Consider the following 23,229-nt stretch of genomic DNA (forward strand, 5'->3'; position numbering starts at 1 on the left):
TACAAAATAATAAAAAACAAAATAAACAGCTGCACAGCTCAAGTCGTACGCATACAAGAGTGCGCCGAGCAATTTTCCTCTCTCCTAACATAATTTACATGCCTTTCACCTGTTGTATTGTGTAACCTGTTTTTCAATGTCTGCAGTCCTGCAAAGCAATGCGCTGTCCATGGTGCTAGTCTCTGTGAGTCTGAGGTGTTATACTGTAAAAGTTTCAAAGGGACTATTTTATCCCAAAACAGCTACACTAAATCATTTAGGGGGAAAAAAACAATACTATATATTTTTTTCTCCACCAGAGTGATTTAGTATAGGTAATTGGCAATTCTAAATCCAAACATAGCATCAGTTCATTACAGTGAGTCACTGTTTTGTTAGACTGCAAGTTCCAAGTGCTACAGCTTGCAATTACAGTCAAATCCTTTACTATTGCAGTTTGTATAGTGCAGTTTTACAGTTGGGAAAATTTATTTTAATTGTCAGCTTCCCTACAAGCTGCTGTTTCTGATGTGCGCTTTGTTTTTTTTTTGCCCAGGTGTCCTACGCCCGGCCCAGCTCAGCCTCTATCCGTGATGCTAACCTGTACGTCAGCGGCCTACCCAAAACCATGAGCCAGAAGGAACTGGAGCAGCTCTTCTCCCAGTACGGACGCATCATCACGTCACGCATCCTGGTGGACCAGGTCACAGGTATCCATGGGGGCAGCTGTCTCCTCCTCTATTATAAGAGAGTTATCCTGAGTGTGCATGCTATCATGTAAATGAACTGTTCCCTTCGCATAGGGCCTTCAGCCCCCCCCCCCCCCCATTTTTATATGGGCCACTGGCCATTACCTGGTCTTTTTATCACTACATATATCACCTATGGACAGATAATAAGACAGAGGGCTGTCTGTGCACGCTCTTCCCTGTGCTGGCTTCTCTGAAGCATCATCATTATAAAAAAAGAAGGATCAAAAGGAGATGAGTTTAACTTTTAAAAATGTATTTAACGTGCAAGTGTGTAATGAATTTCCAGCTCTGTTGGCACAGCTGCTTTAAAGACTAAAATTGAGGTACGGCAGCGCTCTCATCTGAGCGGAAAGTGGGCTTTCATTAACAGCCTCGGCGCTCCAGATCTTTACAAATTTCCCCAAGGAATATTTTGATTTTAATTTAAAATGTTCAGGAGCTGTGTGTAGTGGGCGTGCTAAAGCCTGTTAGGGCACCATTGATTTTTATCTGCTGTCCTTCGTACTTCTGTCAGTTTATTAGTAAACCATCTCTTTGCAATTTGTGAGCGTGTGTGACTGTGTGTGTTTTTCATGATCTTAAGTATCTTCTAGTAGGTACAATAGACACTTACATCACTGCAGTAATTTCACATTCCCTTTCCTCTAGCAATTAATTCCTATGTGCAAAGGTACAATATTTTTTCATAATATGCGGCCAGGAATTCTAAATGTAATTTTAAGAACAAAGTACTGACTATTTTGAAATTTACCAAATCTCTTGTTGTGCATGAAACTATCAATTGTATCCACCCTCTGGTTTTGAAGTCAACGTATTCACAAAACATTTTAGCCTTTGGTTGGGAGAATGGGAGGAACAGGACACAGGCTCAGCTGCTCCTACCTTTTCTACCTCAGCAGGGGCTAACTGCCCAGCTAAAACAAAGCCGCTTTGAAAGGGCCTGTCAAACAAAAGATACAAAATGAATTCATTAAGAAGCCGCAGTTTGACGCTTTTAATGACGGAGGTACATAACCCATATTATTTGCAATATGTACTGTAGCTTAAATGTTTATCTTACATTTTTAAATGTGTGAAACAGGTTATACTTGCTGTCCTCTGGGTCTTCTGGTCACTGTAAACTTTTGCATATCGAGACCAGAACTGTTCTAGTAATGTGCTGAGAGCATCGTAGCTTTTTTGCTAGTTAGTTACATAGTGGCACGTTTTTTTTATTTTTATTTTTATTTACATTTTTAGCTTATCTAAGGTACAATGCAGATCTTTTCCCGTGGTGCTGAAATGGTTAAGTAACGTTTCTCCCTTTTGTTTTGGCCTGCTGGCCCCTCAGGTGCCTCCCGGGGCGTAGGGTTTATCCGCTTTGATAAGAGGATAGAGGCAGAGGAGGCCATCAAGGGGCTGAACGGACAGAAACCCTCGGGCGCCGCTGAACCAATCACTGTCAAGTTCGCCAACAACCCCAGCCAGAAAACCAGCCAGGCCCTCCTCTCCCAGCTCTACCAGTCCCCAAACCGGCGGTACCCCGGCCCCCTGCACCACCAGGCCCAGAGATTCAGGTAAATACCCCCTGCACTGGCAACGTGGCAAGTGTGGGTCAGTGAGACTGGACAAGTGTGGGTTTTATGAGTCGGTTTTGTTGGGTTTTAATTTTCAAAATAAGAAAATCTTGCATTGTTTCACACACACACACACACACAAAGTTTCATTCATTGTGTTGAGTTTGAAACATAGTCGGACTGATGGACACAAATAAAACGGTGGTGCATGAAAACAGACAGTATGCTACAAAATATTTTGTAAATCAGATTCGGAACAAGCTGTTTGTGTAGATAACAGCAATTAGAATAAATTCGTAGAAAATGTGAAGATGTTGTGTCCTCCAATGACACTGAAATGCCAAATAAATCCTGTATCTGTACCACAGTGTTGATTTTGATATCCCAGCAGGATAAATATGCAGCTTTGCGCGCTTGCGCTTGCAGGGAAAAAATTGGGCAATTTATTTTGGGGAGGCTTAGCCTGTACAGCTCCAAATATATAATATTTATTTCTTAGCAGACACCCTTATATATATAACATTTCTTTATGTTGTGGCAAGCAACTTGTACTTAACCAGTTCTTAACTGGCTGTTTCCAAGTTTGCCATTTCATCTGCCCTCCTCATACTGTATGTGTAATTGAATATAGCAATATATGAATGTCGTTCAGTCTGCAGCCACTGAAAAAACATGATATTCAGAGATGTGTATACAGGCACACCTCAACACATTCAGCTCCTTTCCAGTGTGTCTGCATGACCACACACTATAAATGACACTGTATGGAGAAGGGTGATTAGGAACCCCATTCCTGGCATAGACTGTCTATTACCTGACACCTCCCACAATGCCCTTTTTGCATTAAAAGTGCTTTGGGGATTTATAACGTCTCTGGCTATCCCTTCATTGTTTGGAGCAGTGTACACTGTACTGTCGCCTAAATGCTTTCATAGGTAAATGTTAATATGACTGAATAAACCCAGCCAGGTACGAAATAAATGTAATAAACAAAGGTTTATTGTAAAGAAGATGCCTTGTGCTGTCTTTCCTCCAACAGCAATCAACGGTTTACTGAAAGCAGGTTGTTAAGGCTGTGCCTGGTTGATTGGGTAATTGCCACCTTAATAGTTCTCCAATGAGAAATTCACAGCAATTGTTCCAACTGTTTTTGCCCTTCAGTCTCCACTGTGTACGATAAACAAAGCATGTAGCTGTCCTTTTGCAGATTGTGCAATCCCTTTTCTATAGCATTACAATGGCCAGTTTAAATAAAAGACAAAAGGAGGTTATTGAAAAGCTAAACATACCCATAGCAAATAGAAAGATTTTGCTCTGCTGGTTTGGCACATGAATCATTTTCAATGTATTTCACAACACTGCTGCTGCATATTAACTGCTGTATGAAGTTCTGCACTGTGATATATTTCCATCAGTAGAAAAAAAAATGTGACTGCTGGAACGGGAAGCATAATATTCAGACCCATCACTGTATCCCTTAATGGATATCACAGGGGACACTCAAATATGTATTCTACCAGTATAAAGTAACATCTGTTTAAGAAAAGTCTCAAATAGTCTCCAGAGGGGAACATAGATACAGTATCATACACTGGTGCCAAAAAAAAAAAAACTCCCTCCTTTATTAATAATATTAAAAAAAAACAAAAAAAAAACACACAACAGTATTATCAGAGATGTATATCCCATAAACACATTTCAATCCACATTTCAACATCGAATTGCAGGATGCTACATACAGTATCCTTACGTCTCATCATCATAGTCTAATATTCGAGATATAATGAACAGATTGGATTTGTACAAGCTGCTTGGTTTGTTGCAGGTATAACTTCACAGACTGGCGCCACTTTATTGTAATAACGGCATTTTCTGAATGTTTATTTTTTTCTCCTGAATAAGGCAAAGCTTTAGCATTAGATCCATTGAGCGAGTCTGCCATCTGCAAGGCATTAACCCCAGACCCTCCTTCTCTTCACAGGCTGGACAATTTGCTTAATATGGCCTATGGCGTAAAGAGGTAATTAAAACTTCACCAACTGCCAGATGTCCATGTTGCGGAACAATTATTTCTATCCTTTTTTTTTTATTTTCAAAGTCATTTACATTTGATTCATTTCAAAGTTCTTTTTTTTTTAACCACCAAATGCTTTATTTTTTTAGAGTTCAATTCTTTTGGTTGTTTAATTCAACACCAGCTTTTTTTATCTTTTAATTTACTTGCTTATTTGTTTGCTTTATTTATCTTAAGTAGCTCTTATTTTCAGGTGTACCCCTTTAGATTCAGGTGCACCAGCCCATTTGTTCCTTGTTACTTAGTTCCTCCCTTGGGGTCTCACAGCTTCTTAGTGATTGGTACTATTGTACATTTAACATTCATTGAACCAATCATTTGTCCATTCAAAAATACTTGCACAGGGGACTGGTAAGTGGACAGTATAAATGTATTAAATAAATTCAATTCAACATTATTATTATGAGTAGTTATATTGAATTATCTCTGAAACACTCTCAAAATAAGTGACGTTAAGATGTACAGGATCAAAGAAAAGCCAGTCGAAGTCCTACACTTTTTAAAAAATATTTTAAAAAACAATGATTTGGTATTTACAAAGTTATTTGATTTAAAATTTAGATTTTTTTTTTCTTCTCACAAACAGTAGTCTGTACTGCTCTCTTATTTCTTTAAAATTGACTGGGTTTGGCTTACTGTGTACCTTCCAGTGCAGGTCATTGTATGTTTAATGGTCTATGGCTGTCAAACTCAGTTCCTGGAGGGCCGCAGTGTCTTCTGACTTTCTTTCTACCCCAGCTCTCAATTACTTAATTAGTCTTACTATTTGATTAATTGGACAAATTTAACACTTCTCTCCAGGCCTCAAAATATTTCATTGTAGTGTATCTTGATTCAAGTGCATTTTGTAAACCATCAACTGTAAAAGACCTTGAAAAATATTAAATATGTCCAATTGAACAAATAATTAGATCAATTATGTTAATTGAGAGCTTAAGTTGGAATGAAAACCACAAGACCCTGCGGCCCTTGAGGACTGGAGTTTGACACCCCTGGTCTATATGGACTGGGTTTCAGCTACAGTTCAGACACTCTTACTGTGCGATCTCGGGGGCAACTAGAGGTGGATAAAAGCTGATCCAAATAAAATAGGTTGTTTCAATAAGGCTAAACGACTAAAGGCACAAGCCGAAACATCTGCCAACATCTGCATTGCAAACTTGTTGTAAAACAATTTCAGCACTGGAGAAAGGGGTTTGAATTTAGCTCAACTTTTAGGTGAAATGATTTTGTTGGTCTCAAACTAAACACCAGTGGAGAGTAGTCCACATTTAAACACAAAATAAAGAGCACTTTAAATACAATTGCCCTCACCTCCATGCAAACATGATATTGGTTGATTAACAGCATGACCATTAATTGAACAGAGAGCCTGACTTTGGTAGACGGAGACATAAGCAGTGGCTCACACAGGAGGAGTCTGGGTACGGTTATCCAATGTTCATAGTGCTGTGTAAATGGGAACGATGCTACTGAGACAGCTGCAATAAAGCAGAAACTTAATTTAAACCAATTGCAATAATCTCAAACCCCCAGAGCCAGACTGCCACTGCACACACAGCTACAGTACACAGTGAATTCCAATACTATATAGCAAACAAAACTAACCACTACCACGGTTTACATTGATTTAAGTGGAAATTTCCTTTAAGCAGATTGCAATTAGGTCGAGTCAACTGTGTGTGAAAACCGATGTTTAAAAAAGAGTGATCAACCACTAGAAAATGTGATTATTGAAGAAGTAAAAGTTGTAATTGTTAGAAAAGGAACAGAAGCTTGCCTCCTCCTGACTTTGTGCTTTTGGAAATGTCTCATTTAACACCTGTACAAGCTATAGAATTGAAATTGTGTTTAAAAAATACACTGAAGACTGCATGGAGTTTTGGAACGTCCAGACACACTCCCTTGCTAACCCCATGAGCTCCATGCAAACTCCTTTCCATGCTTTAAGAAATCAACCCTGGACAATGCATGAGATCCATTATGCATTCTCTCCAAATGCTAGCTCAGTAACATTACCAATTTGATTATCTTTTTGCACATTATGCAGTAAATGCAATTAAAGCAATGAGGAGACCCCCAGTATACAAGATATGTTTAACAGAGAAAATCCATTATGGGTATGGACAAAAACAGGACATTTCCCAAACAAAAATTAATAGGATTAATAGTTTTTATTTTGGACATTGAAAATATATTGCTATCATAATCCATATTTAAGAAATTGCTCATAAACATTTTATACAGGAACATTTTATTACAGCTAAATAATCAATTACTTTGATAGCCCTGGCAGCTTCCACAGGCTATAAGAAAATAATTTCCCAGCTGAGCAAAACAATTTTAAACCAGTGTTGAACAGCTGCACGTACATTACATCAGATACGTAATCTAGCGACCTACCTCTGCAGGGGCCAGGTGGACAGCGGGAGCCAGCTGGGATGTTAAAACCACATTTTCATTGCCCAGTGTTTCCTGTTCAGTTACATGCTCAAACACATTCTTGTTGGCCACTAGTCTCATTTATCCCTGAATTAGAAGCAATAATTTTCACCCAGGTAGCACAAACATCCTGATAGGAAGTGAACTACTGACCCACTACAGTGCAAGAAGTGTTGTAACTCAGGCACTAGATTCTGCACCCACATGTCTTTGAAGCAAGATAATCCATCCTTGCTGCACACTGTAGATCAGTAGTCTCCAACCCTGGTCCTGGAGAGCTACTGTGGCTTCTGGTTTACATTTCAACCAATCTCTCTGTTACTTAACTGAACCAATTATTGGCTTAATTAGTCAAGATTAACTGGTGTTCCAGATCTTAGCCATTGATGATGTAAAAATACCTATAAAACCTGCTGGATAGGAGTTCACCAGGACCAGGGTTGGAGACCCCTGCTGTAGATGAATCATGAAACATTGGTTGCATTCTCTGAGACCTCAGCAAAATCCTGGTTGCACAGGGAAGTGTAGGGAAATTATCCGAACGATTTCTGTATACTAGATGGTGAAAATGTGGTATTAGCAGGACCCCACTCCCAGGTCTAGTTTAACAAAACAAGGTCTGTCAGTGATGACCTGGTGTCGGGCGCATAGCCCCTCCAGATCACACCTGAACTCCTGTCTCTTTTCTCCCCTCCTGTCTGCAGGTTCTCTCCCATCACCATCGACAGCATGACCAGTCTGGTGGGCATGAACATCCCCGGGCACACTGGGACTGGCTGGTGCATCTTCGTCTACAACCTGTCTCCAGACTCGGACGAGAGTGTGCTGTGGCAGCTCTTCGGGCCCTTCGGAGCGGTCAACAACGTCAAGGTCATCCGTGACTTCAACACCAACAAGTGCAAAGGCTTCGGCTTCGTTACCATGACGAACTACGACGAGGCGGCCATGGCCATCGCCAGCCTGAACGGCTACCGTCTGGGTGACAGAGTCCTCCAAGTCTCCTTCAAAACCAGCAAGACCCACAAATCCTGAACCCCACAACACAGCAACTCCACACAGGAAAAATGAAAGAACTGGGGATGGCTTATAATATAACTTTGGACCTATAAGCCAATGTTGCCTAAGTATTAAAAGAAAAATAATAATTTGGAAGCCTTGTGATGTAACAGGATTTTGTTTTCTTTTTTTTATGTACACAGTAGCAAAACCGGTCCCCGTAATTTCAAAGACGTGAATGTCTTTTTCTTAAGATTTGCGTTTTGTTCTAGACTTTGTGGGTATTCTTCCTACCTAGGTTGGCTGTCTTCTGATAAACAACTTTCTTGAAAGAGACGGGGGGGGGGGGGGGGGGAGGTCTCTTTTTAAAAAGTTGACCGGTCATTGAATGAATTTATTTATTTATTTATTTATTTATTTATTTATTTATTTATTTATTTTAAATGCGGTAGAAATTAGTAAACTACCCCATTTTAAAGTTGAAGGGATGACACAACAAATGTTTCCTTTTAAAAAAAAGGAGGAAAAAAATGTTCATTTTTCTTTTGTATTGCAAACAAAACACATGTCTTTCCTCACTTGGGGTGGGGAAAGGGAGAGGGGTGGGTTCACTTTCCTGACCTGATGACGTACGGAACGATTTTAAAAACACTGTTGCCAAAGAGAAGATCTCTTTGCTTGAAAATGGGTTTGAAAAAAAAAAAAATCTATTTTTATAAATAAAAAAAATAATTATTGAAGAATTTTTACAAGAATCTGGATTTGAAAAAAAAATATTTTGACTGGCTAATTTAGGGGGAAAAAATTGCCAACTTGTTCATTCTGCAGTGGTACTTTTTAAGATCAAGGTTGTGTGTTTTTGGAAAAATCGGATTGCCGATTTTGTTTTGTAGACGGAAGGTTTTATCAAGTGAAAATAAAAAAATGCAGGCAGATGACCTTCATAACTTTTCATAGAATGTAATTATAAAAATATATATATAGATATATAGATATAGATATATAGATATAAAAAGGGACAATTAGAAAGGTTGTCCTAGCCCAGGCAGTTCCCCAGAGTCCAGAACCCTAAAGCAAGGAGATGCATTGTCAGCGGATTTTCTTTCAGTCATCAGTATATGGGATATCAGTAATAAATATATCAATTAAGAACTTTTTTTTTTCTTGTTTCAATTCCTTAATATAAAAAAAATAAAAACCTTCCTTTTAGTTTTCAGCGGTAGGTGCTATATTATATAACATGATTTACATATCTTAAATATCCAAGTTCGTTGTCCTATGTGTTGTTTAGAGGTACTTCGATGTTCACATTGAATTGAGCTGCTGTTATTTTCATTTTTATTATTCGACTTATAGCCCCCTCGCCTTTTATTTTCTGAAAGTATTGCGAAAGATGAAAGGCAGAATAAAAGGGGCATGTTAGTATCACTTAACGAGTTTTGTTTGTCGTGCTGACTTTTAGTTTAAGCGTTGATTGTGATGCATTCGGTCAGAATCATATAATTAGCTAGTTTTGTTAGTCTAGGTATTTTGTTTACTCAAAAAGGAGCTTCTAGAAAAGGTGCAGCTGTGTCTTTATTTGTTGTGTATGAATAAATATATATAGTCTCATTTTTTAATATATATATATATATATTTAAAATAAGTTGTCACTGGTTTTCTGTTTTAGCTTGTCTTTTCATATGAAAACTTTAAAAGTGATTTATTAAGTTACTTAGAAAACTCGTGAGCAAATCTCGTTTAATATGTTGTCACGTCGCTTGTGAATATTTTTGGGGTTTATCTTTCCTACCGCCGCGGAAGAACCCGAATAAAGTTATTTATTTATAGATTGATTTATTTATTTTATTTATTTTCTCTGTCGTCTGTGTTTTGCGTGATTCTGGTATGGGGGGGATGTTTACGAGCTAAAGGGAACAAATCGACTGGAGGGGGAGGCTCTCCTTTTAGTCCAGTGCACTGAAAACTTTTAGTACGTTTGTGCTTTGTATCAATATAACTAAATAAACATTTAAAACGACGGGGTGGAAAAAAAGGTGGAGAGGGTTGGTGACGCTCTTCCCTGGTTACTAGAAGCTGTTACTCGCTATGCATAACCTAGTTGATAGTTGAATTTGCTATTGCTTTTTTGTCTTGTTAAAATCTTTCAATCTTTTTCAATAAAGTTTAGTCTTACTAGAATGTTAACAGTTGTTCAATATAACCTGTGCTGAGTTTGTGTATTTTAAAGCTAGTCCTCTCTTCCTCTTCCCCTTCACACCACACTTAGGCTCACAAAACATCTTGAAGAGAAGGAAACTCATTTGGTTACATGGCAGTTTTTTTTTTCTCGATGAAGCGGACAGACGAGTTTTCAAAGTTGTTTGAAAAGTACTGTAATGGTGTTGCAGTCCAGTTTAAATTAAAACATTACAAACAAATTAAAATAATCAGTGTGTATATTAAAGCATATGAAAACTAAATCAGGATAACAATACAGGAACGGAATATTTTAAAAATGGATATACTTGTCACTAAGTAGAAATTGGGGTTCGGAAATATGAGTTTAGGATTCGTTTAGTATTTTGAGCCCTTTATCCCAGGTGAATATTGAAATGTCGGCTATAATTTTTTTTTAGTAATCACCTGACCAGGAGCTCCGCGGAAGCTGTTGTGGCACATCCGGCAAATTGAACTAGTTTCATTTGATAGTCCCCTGTAACAAATTGTAACTCGACTTATTTAACAGAATCGCTGTTTGGGCACTCTTAATAGCCACAGAGCTGCTTGTATCAAGCCTCTTCAGTGCAAGTGCATACCTCATAACGGATAGACCAGTGTATTTGTTCTATCCATGTGCATCTGTGTGTATCAATAACAAATGCTTTGAAATATTTAGGTCTGCATCACCTACCAGCAGTGCTTTTAAAATGCTACAGTATATTAATATTACAGTGTGGTTCAGGGTTACCCACCTGCAGAATCTGAATCGCTAGTGTTTTTGTGTGTCAGAGGGGTCGGGGGAGGGTGGCTCTTGTCATTTTAATTTTCTTCTGAAATGTGTTTGTTTAATATCTGAGAAACTAGAAAACCTTTCACTGGACCAGACAGGTCTGTCCGACTTGAGTTAATCTTATTATTAATCTAATTACTGCGATGAATGACTTCATGTTATCCTTGCTAGTTTAGATCATTTCTGAAACTGGAAACAAAAAAAAAAAACGAAAAAAAAAAAAAACCTTGCTGTAAATGTTTTTTCATAAAACTGTTGTGTTTGAATTATTTGTACTTTTGAATGTCGGGACAATAAAATGAGGCGTTGAGAGTTGTGGTGTACTCCTTGCGAGCATGTGTCGCACACATACTGTACACACACAGTGTAAGGTATCACTACACATTATCAGCACAAGCACTAATCATCTGTAAGTGATTCAAAACAAACATTCAGATTTATTGATTCTCAGTTTTTTTAAAAGGATGCACAGGCTAAGGCTGTGTTGTTTTTTTTTTAACCTATCAAAACGGAGAGATTCAAGCCACGTACCCCAAAAAACTAAGTAATAACTACAAAAAAACTGCAAACACCAGCAATCAGGAACATCTACTCAGCAGTTGTTTAGCTTCTACAGTGCACAGTGTTACTGTAATTCACATTTTCAATGTCTGTCTGTCTCTCGGTCTGGACAGTATGCCTCTATTAAAATTGTAGTGTCTTAAAAGATGAACAGGCATGCATTTCTTATGGAACTAGTGTTGTATTCTGCTTCCTAGCCAGATGGAGATCTCATCTGCTAACCACAGAGCTTTTATTACACCTTCTTTAGGACAGCAGACTTGGGAAGTAAGAAAGATCAACAACATAATCATGTATCTTCACCATGTTGCACTTACAGTATTGTGTCCCTGGAAGCATCTTCAAAAGAGCCAGAGATAGTGTTTAAAATAATAATAATAATAAAATTTAGCAATCAGCATTCATGATGTCATTGTGTTTTAAGAGTTAAACAAAAGCAGGTAACTGGACTAGAATGAGGCACTTCCATGGATACACTTTATTTAGGATATCCCACATATTTTAGCAGCAAAGGGAAAGTTCAGAGCCTTTAAAAAGACCTCCAGCATGAAATAATCCATACACGTGCACACATGTACTCCAGCTGTCCTTTTTACCCAAGTACAAATTCAGAAACCACACTGGCTTAGACATGTCATCAGTACTCAATCATTATTAACACATAGTGGGCTGGTTATTTCTGTCTGAAACATTGCTTTATTTAATTTTCAAAGGGTCAAGGAGATATGCGTTCTGTTGATCTGTGTGTGTCTTATTTCTTTCTCATTTCAAAACAAGGTGTTCAGTAATTCTTTAGGATCTGGAAATCTGTTGCGAACATTAAGGTGCAACGCCCACTTGCTACCATCTGTCACACTGAATTAAAATATGCAAAGTGCAACTGAGGTCCTCCATGCTCTGTGCAAGAGGTCCTCGTCTCATTTCCAACAAGCCTGCAGTAACCTGCAAACAAACAAACAAACAAAGAGACTGGGCTCTGAGAAAAGCCACAGACAGCGGCAACGGCAAACACAATTTCACTGCTTCTTTTTATATTTGTTCAAAGACAGTTATACAACATACACCTTTAATAATGCAGGCACTGGCACAAAAATGGGAGAGCACCTGTCATAACACCGTCAACGGACAGCTAGGATCCAAAATCTGCAAAGTGTTTCAATCGTTCTTGAGGGATATGTGACCATTCCTCAGTGATTACACCTGTCAACCGAGTAACTACCATTAGCCCCTAGCAAGGTTTCTAGATCAGCTGTGTGGCTCACTGCAGCACGGAGGCAGCTTCTCTAAATTACAGAACTCGTGAAAGATCCTATTCACAAAACAAAGGCGGCATGCGACAGCTCACTTGCAAAGGTGTATGCCACATATCACAAGTGTTTCAAAGCTTCCAACCCCTGTATAGCTCTACAATACCATAAATATTCTGTGACGGACACATACAGCACATCTTATCACCCCACCCCATTCTGGACAGTGTCCCATCACATGAGGCTTGCTAGCTGGTCAGCAGGCCCCTCTCACTCAGAGTGACTCCCTGGTTCTCTCGCCCCGCTAGAGCTCCTCATGTTTCAGGGCTGGTTGCAGGCCACAGGTGTCTGCAGCTCAAACAGATACTCACAGCGGCTGGGCTCTGCCCTGGACAGGACTTCCGTCTGCTCCCCACACACCAGCTTTACCTGCATGGACAAAAAGAGAGAGAGGGAGGGAGAGGGTGAGGGGGTGATTAACTGGATATATTGCACAGCTAGGGTCACCTACATTATTATTTTTAAAAAAACAAAAACAAAACATAATGACCCATCTTCTACAACGCTATTCAATTAGATTTCCAGATACAAACAAACAAACCGTAGGCTCTGACAATAGAATTCAGTAAGACCATATTGAAAACCTATAGACTGCATCTCTGGAAAACTGTACTGAACTGGCACCAAAGAACAAGGCAATACTAATGACACAAGAGCTCTCTTTTCTTTTGTTGTTTTTTAAATTCATTCCTAAGAGCTCCAATACATTGGTCAGTAGACTCAGTATCAAAGAGCGTGGGCCACAAAGTGTAATCTCAAACCTCTTTCAAGGGATTGGGTTCAAATGTCATGCTGGAAATCTCAATAAAGCAAGATGAAAATGAAACGTACAGCAATAAAACAAAATGCTTTTTAAAAGACGATTTCATTATATTTAATAATATTTTATAAATGCATATATTTAATAAATGCATCCCATCTTTGCAACCAGCTCAGCATTGAGACCATTCACTTTCTTTCAATTCGGAGACCAAAGCTCCATCACTGTTCAGAAATTGCATATATGCAAAAAAAAGAAAACATTGTGCTTACATTGTCTCCTAGTTTAAAAACAGTTTAACATTTTTAAATGTTTGACAACCATATTAGGAAGAAGTTAACCCAGAAAGCAGTAAAAACAATAACAAAGCATGGCAATGTGTCTGTCTGTGCGTGTGAGTGAGTGTTTCGCTGAAGAAACATGCCCCGTGGAGGGTTAAGAGCAGTGCCAGCTGCTCCCCTATTCACTGTGAAGGGAGGATGAGAGAGAGGGGAGCCTGCTGGTTAAAAACAAGTTGCACAAGCCAGGCTGCAAACTCTCTGCTTCTTATCACAGAACCACGATCCACAGCTAATGTAAACTGGAGGAGGAGGGGGGGGTGGGGGGGGGGGGGGGAAGCAATTTAAAAAAAACTAAAATGTCAAGAAGCAATTTTCCATGAAATTAGATGGATAGCCGACAGGCACACTGTCGCTCATGGTTTGAAAACCTCTGAAAAGTATCATGCACACAGTACAACCGATTTGGTAAATTAGTTGATAGTTCAATCTACAGGGAAAAAAATAATAACCACCACCTGTCTGTTCTTTGAAATTACCGATACAGTTGGAATTGTGACCCATATTGGCTGAAATGGACTTGCAGCAGGGAGATGCAACTTTTGTGTATTTCAGAACACAACGACTTGCGGTACGGATATGCCATTTTCACAGAGTAAGAGAGGCGTTTCTAATTTTTAAATCCAAAAGATAAAAGAAATGTCTAAAACCAAGACTAGAACCAGCCTAGCCATTCTCAGTGCATGGCTGAGCTAGTCTTCCAGCTTTGAAGGAAAATGGGTGGTGTGAATAAACTAATAAAATAACATTCTGCATTTAATGTCCTTCAGTGCCAAGGCTGTTTATTGTTCTACAGGCCCAATCTGGTCCCAAGTGACTGTTTCCACCCCCCAAGAGGCGGGTGAGGATGAAGGAGACTAATTAGGACACGCTTAAACTGCCCACCCTAAAGAATCAGAAAGAAACATACCCAATACAAAGCAACCACTGGAGGAGCTAGCTGTTCAGTTATGTCACTATGAACATGCTGCAGGTTTTAATGACTAATAGGGGGGAAATCACAGTTGCAGGATCAGGGTTTCTTAAACCTTTGAGAATACAGGGCCAGTTTAGAAGGAAAAAAAATCTTCTAGTAAAACCATTGTTGGCATTGACACACGTCAACAACTGCAATAATAATAATAATAATAATAATAATAATAATAATAATAATAATAATTATTATTATTATTATTATTATTAGGGTATCCCTCATGGTTGTTTGAGAAAGTTACCTTTTAATAAAAGTCTGTCAACTTGTTACTATATAGACATCGTATTAGCCAGTGCTTTGGCTACCTTGGGCTATGCAGGTCTACCTGTTTTTGTAGTCAAAATCAATTGTCTCAGGCATCTTGTGCCAGAGTTGTTTCCTCACAGTCCTTGCAGTTGCATTTTTAAATCCTCTTTTTTATTTTTTTGGGTAGAGAAGGATTGTAGGAGTGTAGTGTAGTTTATTTAACAACAAAGCATCGACTAGCCTGAGCTAGTCTGGTAAGCTGCACTGCTAATCCAGCCGTAGAGGATGCATGAAGTGCTCAGACAGCAGTGTTGCGTTTCTGAATTCAATGTCGTGGAAGCAGAACACGGTAGCTGGGCTAGCCGGTGGAGATGTGACACTTCACTCCAGCACCTCACCTGATTATTCCCTGTCAAACCCAGGCCCTCCGTTCATCTCTGGCAGCTGCCGAGATATGAAATTCAAATAGGAACAGCTTCTAGGAAAGAAAGACCAGCCATTTAAAGTTGCCCCAGGCAAACAGAAATGGGGACTAAACAGGGCTCCCTGTGGGGGGTTCAAAGATGAGATCCAGCTCCTGTGGGGGGGGGGGGGGGGGGGGGTACAGTCAGTCAGCATTGATGATAAAAGAAAGAAATCAAAATAGGGAGCAGCTGACAGATGGAGTCAGGCAGCCAGCTTGTCTCAACATGGCCCCTGCCATGCAACCATCTTGTTCGGCTTCATGGACAGATTTGCATAGGCACTGCTTGTTTCTCAGCATGTACAGGACTATATACAGTATGTTTAAACACACACATATCAGACATGTAAATTCATCATTTGTTAGAACAAAAACAAAGCATCCCTCGGGGGTGCATAAAGTAATAATTGGCATTCATTTTAACTTGGATATAACAGGATAAAAAAAAAAATCATAGAATGCATCTGAGTACCTACTACCAAATAAGCTAATAAAACTATCCCCCTCCCCAGAACGTCAAGCAATCTCAAAATAGCAGCTCATATTATGACAATGAGGTCAAATGTCATTGTCAACCAACACATTCAGCTTACTTGACCTAGGGCATCACAGAATACAGTTCCTGTTGTTGTGTGCCAATATCTCAAATGGCAAGGTCTTTATCATTTGGAAACCCAAAAAGTAATATACTGCAGTAGTACTGCAACAGCAACACTGAGAGAGAGAGAAAGAGAGAGAGAAAAAGAGAGAGAAAGACAGAGAGAGAGAGACAGAGAGAGAGAGAGAGAGAGAGAGACAGAGAGAGAGAGAGAGAGAGAAAGACAGAGAGAGAGAGAGAGAGAGAGAGAGAATATAGTAATGTAATAAACTGACTGTTTAACCTGCAAAGACCCGACATCTCATTTTGCATTCTGTGTGAAAGAACTGTTAATTGCTTCTCAAAAGCGCTCAACAGTTTGCCTGTTTTAGTTCCAGCGTGTTACGGCAGTCCGGGGGACCCTCGCTCTCCTGCTACAGCTACGGCAGCGCGGCCTGCACACCCTCCCGGCTTTACCTTGGGGATTGTTTCATTCCACAGCTTCTTAGTAAATCTGCATACAACACAAGCCCCCTTGCAGAGTGAACAAGGGCAGGTATAAGACGATACGAGTAAAGGAAAGAAAGCCTGCGCAGGAACCTACAGATTTGTAGATTTCAAAGTAAGCTGAGTATCACTGTGGCTGGGTGGGTCGGGGATGCAAATGCTAGTAGCTTCAAATGTCATTTCAATTGCCTTTTTTGGTGTTTGCAATACTTGAGGGGTTGTGGGTTATGCAGCTCCTATATGAAGTTATTATCATTTTTCCTTGAGCTCGTCTGGACAATCCTAAGTGCCAGGATTGAACATCTTTCCTCATTCCAGCCTACACTCTCTGTCTATATATGAGTGTGTGTGTGTGTGTGTGTGTGTGTGTGTAGAGTAGGCAGGACCTGCAGAGTCACATCATCACATGATTTGAATGGAATGAATAATCCCAGCACTTGGGATACAAGATACCAGATGAAAGCAAGCTCAAAGACAGATACAGGCAGGTTAAAGATTTCCACCTGCAGTGTTTATAAGAAACACATTACTTTACCTATGCTGTATCCCATGTTGTCTATATTGCAGGAAGGAGCGTGATCTGGATACACAGCGATCCTTACAAGAACTCTTTTTTTCTACTGGGACACAGCAAAGGAGAACGTACTGTATTTATTTTAAACTTTGCAGGATGTTCTGTAACACTAAGAGCAAAGTGATAATATGTGCGCAACAGAACTCGGAACTACACAGAATTGGAGCAAACATCATAAAATAGGAGGGAAATGTAAAAAAAAAAATGTAAACTATTTATTTATATACTATTTATAAGTTAAAACTATTTTACAGAATATAAAAAAAAAAAAATTCAGCGGGACTCCCAACACTTCTTGGAGGACGGCATCCTTCAAATCGGGTAGGAATGGGTTCCCCTCGCAGCACTAGTTCAAAGTGGCATACTGACTGAATGACCTGGTAACTTGCACAGCAGGGAGGAAAGGAAAGGGGCTTTACAAAATCCCTACCAGTTAATTGTGGGGCCTCCTATTCCTGCAGGGAGCAGGGATCATTTGGAAATTGTTCACACTTGTGTCCCACCACCAGGTGGAATTCAGCATGCATGGCTGGCATTGCCTGCTGCAGCGGCAGTTGCTAGGCGACAGATGATCCAACACCAGAGGGCCCTGATATTAGGCAAAGCAAATTGACCACAGGAGAGCTAATCTAGCATGAAAAGCAGCCGGCCAGGCACACTTCATCGAGAGGGATTACCTAAAAGGAAAGAGAAAGGATCTGATATGCCCATGGCTCAGTTTCCCTGAAACTCGAAACAACCTTTCGTTTGTCAGTTTGAACATATCCGTCTATCCATCTCTGTTCCTATACCTTCACACCAAGGCTGCAAAGGGTTAAATCGTAAAGGAAAATCGTAAAACGCCAGGTATTGTTCTAAACGTTTAACTGAAAATGTGCTGGTTTGTGTGGATTTTTAATATTCTTTCAATAACTTGAATGCTATAAATTTAAATCAAGCCTACTTTTTAATTCAAAATGTGTATGCATGTTTAAACAATAAACAAACATATTTGTAGAAGGTTTAAATGTTTAATCTATTAAGGACAGATTTACAGCCTTTACACACACACTGTACAACCCATTCTGCTCATTATCAAATCACAGGACCAGGAAACAATTGCCATTAATTAGCAATTATTAAAAGTACTCTTAAAACTGCAGTTTCAAAGGCTTGTGTACTGATTCCCCAGACTAGCATGTAAAATAAAAACTGCACTGAATGTTGTACTCTAAGTTAGGAATCAATGGTAACCAAAATGTGACCTGAGGATTATTATTATTAAATTAACAGCTATATACAAACACTAGCTTTTGAGGACACACTTGTCCATTATTATTCCTAAATACAAATAAATGCAATCAAACTATGTACCCTTATGAGAATGCCATTTTTACTCCATATATAGCAAAAACATTTAAATGACAAATATATTTATTATGTGTCCAAAAACTTCTTTTTTTAGCTATTTTCAATATTTCATGCATGAAAAGGTTAAACTAAGTGGGGAACCCTACATTGTGTCCCATATTCTAAATATAAAGACATTCGGCATGATATTATTGGAAAGGGCAAAGGCACTGCCTGTACTCACTCATTGGTGATCTCGTAACACTCTGTGCATGAAGACAAACTGGTGGTGTGGCCCAAAATCCATTGAAAGCTCCTCCTCCAGTTTTCTGCAATTAAAGAAGGAAAAAAAAAGTGAAATCCTTAGCCTGATTTGCACAACAAGAAAACAACTGTGGAATTTAAATGAGCAAACTGTCATCCGCCAGGCAGTTAGCATAATCGCACTGGATTGAGAGGTCCTGGGGTTCATGGCTAGTCAGAGATGACGAAGCCTAGATGTTTAAACGTGCACTCCACACAGCACTGGAATGATTATCTGTTGCTGAACAATCTAGAAAAATGGATTTAACTAAATCACATCTATGCTGGGAAACTTATTTAATTAAAAATGGTATCAACCGTATCACACTCAACGATTACAAACAAAACACCACTGTCTGTCCTCTGCTCCAACCTCTGGACGACACTGTCTCCCAGTCCCTCATCTCTAACAACAAGGCCACACTGCCTCCCAGTCCCTCAGCTCTAACAACCAGGCCACACTGCCTCCCAGTCCATCAGTTCCAATCACTGTGCCACACTGTCTCCCAGTCCTCAACACTAAACCTCCTTCTTGCCAAATGGCTAATAATGGAAACTGATGCCCTTGGCTCTAACCTACAAACAATACTACCTCAAATCCCTTTTCTAGAGCACACTGCCTCCTATTGCTCTGTTCTATCCATCAGACCCTGTGGTGGTCCTATCAAGAATCTACAGCATTCATTTCTCATTTACCACACAGTGTCAGAGCCTTCATTTAGGGATACAAACGCAATGAAAACGAAGCTAATGAAGAATTCTTGAAGCAGACACAGAGTAATTGAAGAATCATTTAATTTTATTAAAACACGCACTAATTACATCTTCATTAATTATTCAGATCAAATCATGTACAAACCGAAACATAACCCCAAATGGGATTCCTGACTTGAAGCAAAAATGATATTCTTGGGAAAAGCATAGACTCATTCAATGATGACATGAGTTTACTGCATTCTCATGTTATTCCCTGGCAAACAGCACTGAAGTTGGCATTTCAAAGCAGACATACAGTCGACACTGAACAGAGCTGACAAGAAAATGTGCTTAGTGCTTCTGTAAGGGCAGTCTGTGGAGAAGATAACAGTGTCACGGAGTGACCCTGAAACCTGTCTTCACTTGCACAAGGTGCGATCACCTTTTTTGAGTGAAAGGTGTATGCGGCAGAGACGTCTGGCTCTTTGATAGAAACAGCTTAATTTATTTGAAGTTTTCCTAGTGATGATGGGAATGAGAATGTAGAGATGGGAGCCCGGCTAAAAAGATTTAAGTTTTTGCAGGTATCAGGCTTTTAAAGACTGTCACCCACGCCTGTGGTGGTTTTGATAGACTCACTGAGAGCAGAAACTATCACAGCTACTGGAAGCAGGACGATCTTTGGGATACAAATTGAATATTTGTGAAACTGCAACAAATATTGTAATGACTGTAATGTGTTTTAAAGAATGTAAAACCAGTAGAAAATATTATTAGCAGATCTGTGTAAGGCCTGTGTGAAGAAGTTCATTGCATTGAAGGTCAGGCTGGCCTGCTGAAAGTTCCAAGCCTCCCTTATCGAGCAAAAGCATCTTTTTTAATTAGACTCAGAGCCTCAAAACATTCTGATCCAGCGAGAGCAGAATGGCAGACTCTATGAGAAACAATTTAACTGAAATAGGTTTGTGTTTCTAATATAGTAAGAAAAAAACAAAAGTATTTAAATAGAAGACTGATTTTAAAATAAGAAACTTAATATAATAACTTTAGTAAATACATATGGATGTTAGTGTATATCAATGTAAAGCAGGTTGCTGCTAAGCAGGTGCCTAATTAAAAATTTACCTCTTGCCTTCTGTGTATATCAATGAAGTAAAATAAGATTACAATTTATAAGAGATTGATATATTAAAGTATCTCAATTAGAAATGCATGTTATAAAATCATTTAAAGTTAAACTGTTGAAAGAACATATTAAAAGTTTATTATAATGTTGTAAACAAATTGTTAAGACACATTTGAGATAATGTTACATATATTTTGTATTGGTTTAAGGGAATATTGTAGGATTTTATGTATATCACAGTGACAAAACTCTCTGAAGAGAAATAATATTTTTTAAGGATTTTGATCTAATAAGAATCAGAATATTTTTTTGTTTTTGCTTGTTTAAGGCTCTAGTGTAATATAAATAGACTGTAAAAGCAGGAGCGAGCGTTTAATTTAATCAATTTAAGAATTAATTCAGTTTCTGTCTTCAACGAAATAAAAAGTATTTTAGACATTACAATATCAATTAAACTAAAGAATATAAATGTTTAGTTTATATAAAGGTTTTACTGCAATAAAAAAAACAGAGGAACTGTTAAGTTTGAATATAAGATAATAAAGTGTAAACTGTATTTAATAACTTTAGTATACAGTGAACCAACTGAAGGTAAATAATTAATGTTGTGACCTCGTCCTTACCTGCCTGAAGTAAAAACAGTGTTGAAGATGACTAATTGGTTTTGGCCGACAAAGCGAGAATTTTTGGTGATCAGCAACTTAAAAACCAAGGTCCTTTCTATAATGAGCGATCTCGTTAATATTAACAAACAAAATACCTTTCGTATATGGGGTAATATCCGTTCTCTTCATTATATTATAGAAATTAATGAAAACTTGGCAGCTGAAGCGAGCATTTCATTTAAATTAGAAAAGTTGTCTACAGTATCGGTTCTTATCAGAAAGGTAGCGACTTTAATTGGGATGATGTTTGTGAGCCAAAAATGACTTCACGCTGTGAATTTGGAAAAGCGCTTGCAGTGGAGTTTCATATTAATTAAAACACTAACCTTGGCAAGTAAACAGAGTGTCTGAAACCTGCTTGTGCAGTGGAATTTTTAGAAACAGAGAGAGGTCAGGCTTAGTCCAAGCATGGTACAGTTAATATGAGGCTATTATATTTAACATGTTCATTATAGCCTAAATTTAAATGAAAATAACTGGACTGGCCACTGTATGCTTAGTGGTTTTATTCACAGGCTTAAGATAAACCCCTAGAGTCTTTGTGCAATATTTACACACATTTGTATATGAAGTTAAACTGGACCATTGACAACATAGGAGGCTGTGTGGTCCAGTGGTTAAAGAAACAGGCTTGTAACCAGGAGGTCACTGGTTCAAATCCCACCTCAGCCACTGACTCATTGTGTGACCGTGAGCAAGTCACTTAACCTCCTTGTGATCCGTCTTTTGGGTGAGACGTAGTTGTAAGTGACTCTGCAGCTGATGCATAGTTCACACACCCTAGTCTCTGTAAGTCGCTTTGGATAAAGGCGTCTGCTAAATAAACAAATAATAATAATAATAATAATAACACACTGAAAAGGTAACATAATATGCTGCTAAGAGGGAATATATTGTAGACCCAGGTTAATATAATCACACAAAAAGTTGATGTTATACATATATATAAAACAGCATATCTTTTAATACAGATATGCACTTGTATTGTATTGTATTATAGCAAGGATCCTGTGAACTTTGGTTCCCCTAAATTTTAGGGAAAGGAGGGTTTGAAAATGAGAACCATGAGATCATGTTCCAATATTTTGGAAAGGAGTTACATCCAATTAATTTTGAATGTGTTTATATAACTCCAATTAGTTTTAAAAAGGAGTTGACCAGATTCTTCTAGAATATATAATTAACTCAAAGATAAGAACTGTCAAGGCAGATTGATAATCAGATTTAATTGGGACTCCTAATGTATTCAATGGAGGGAAAATCCTATATAAGCCCAGAGCAAGACCTCATTCGATACCATTGAACTTGATCTTGCAAGCTGACGTGGTCCATGCTCTGAGGGTCTCTGAAAAACGGATTGCTGTTTGGTCGTATTCACAAGTCTCTGCCTTTTGAAGACAGTTCTTATTTTTCAATATATCCTACACTACACTTCCATATACTGGAAGGTAAACAAATATTTGAATTTATATCTCGTTTATATTGGATGCATTGCTATAAGGTATAGAAATTATTTTTTAGTCTTAAGAGAGTGATATATTGTATGTTGTAGGATTAAGAGGTGGACGCCATAGCTTTTGGCATTTTATAGCTTGAAGGCTAAGCATATGATAACCATGCCTGTATTACTGTATAGAAGTATTAATGCTGTTAAACCTGTAAAGGTACTGGAAACGCCCAGACTGCCTATTAGCAGGGATCCAAAGTGGCCTGCAACCACTCGATCCATTATTAAGCATTTAATAAATTGAAGGAGTACAAATACTGCTCTGATTCATTAAAACTTCAAATTAAATGAGTCTGAATGATTTTCTTGATTATTAAAAAGTTGTTTGGACATATAGCACACCCAGTGCATGAACAAAGCCACTTACAGGAGTTTAAAACATCTCTGTCCTCCTTAAACGTCTCCCCTGAGTTTAAGAGTATGCTCAGAGCATACATATATAAATAAAAATAATATGTGCAATTCTGACAACAGGATGGTACAGTTTTGACAAGATACAGAAAATA

The 23,229-nt window shown here is 38.6% G+C and overlaps 1 protein-coding gene and 1 long non-coding RNA gene across 12 annotated transcripts in view; one reads left to right on the plus strand and one right to left on the minus strand.

Annotated features, from left to right (window-relative positions):
* LOC117417139 (ELAV-like protein 4) overlaps positions 1–8,148 on the plus strand; it is a 47,037-nt gene extending 38,889 nt beyond the window's left edge. For 8 of the 10 annotated variants that reach the window (XM_059035076.1, XM_059035071.1, XM_059035075.1 and 5 more), the window contains 4 exons: positions 536–688; positions 2,052–2,287; positions 4,269–4,307; positions 7,508–8,148. In XM_059035076.1, the coding sequence (XP_058891059.1) occupies positions 536–688; positions 2,052–2,287; positions 4,269–4,307; positions 7,508–7,835 (756 nt within the window). In that variant the 3' untranslated portion in view covers positions 7,836–8,148. Of the gene's footprint in view, positions 1–535; positions 690–2,051; positions 2,288–4,268; positions 4,308–7,507 lie in introns of all 10 variants that reach the window. The other 2 variants (XM_059035072.1, XM_059035077.1) reach the window with 1 other exon arrangement.
* Positions 8,149–11,763: 3,615 nt separating this feature from the next.
* Positions 11,764–23,229, minus strand: part of LOC131740114 (uncharacterized) — a 36,149-nt gene continuing 24,683 nt past the window's right edge. Inside the window, exons 2-3 of one of the 2 annotated variants that reach the window (XR_009330765.1) lie at positions 18,671–18,755; positions 11,764–13,028 (exon numbers count right to left, since the gene is read on the minus strand). This is a non-coding gene — a long non-coding RNA (uncharacterized LOC131740114). Of the gene's footprint in view, positions 13,029–17,530; positions 17,775–18,670; positions 18,756–23,229 lie in introns of those variants that run through there. The other variant, XR_009330766.1, reaches the window with a different exon arrangement.

Source organism: Acipenser ruthenus, chromosome 12, assembly GCF_902713425.1.
Source record: "Acipenser ruthenus chromosome 12, fAciRut3.2 maternal haplotype, whole genome shotgun sequence".
NCBI classification, from domain to species: Eukaryota; Metazoa; Chordata; class Actinopteri; order Acipenseriformes; family Acipenseridae; genus Acipenser; species Acipenser ruthenus.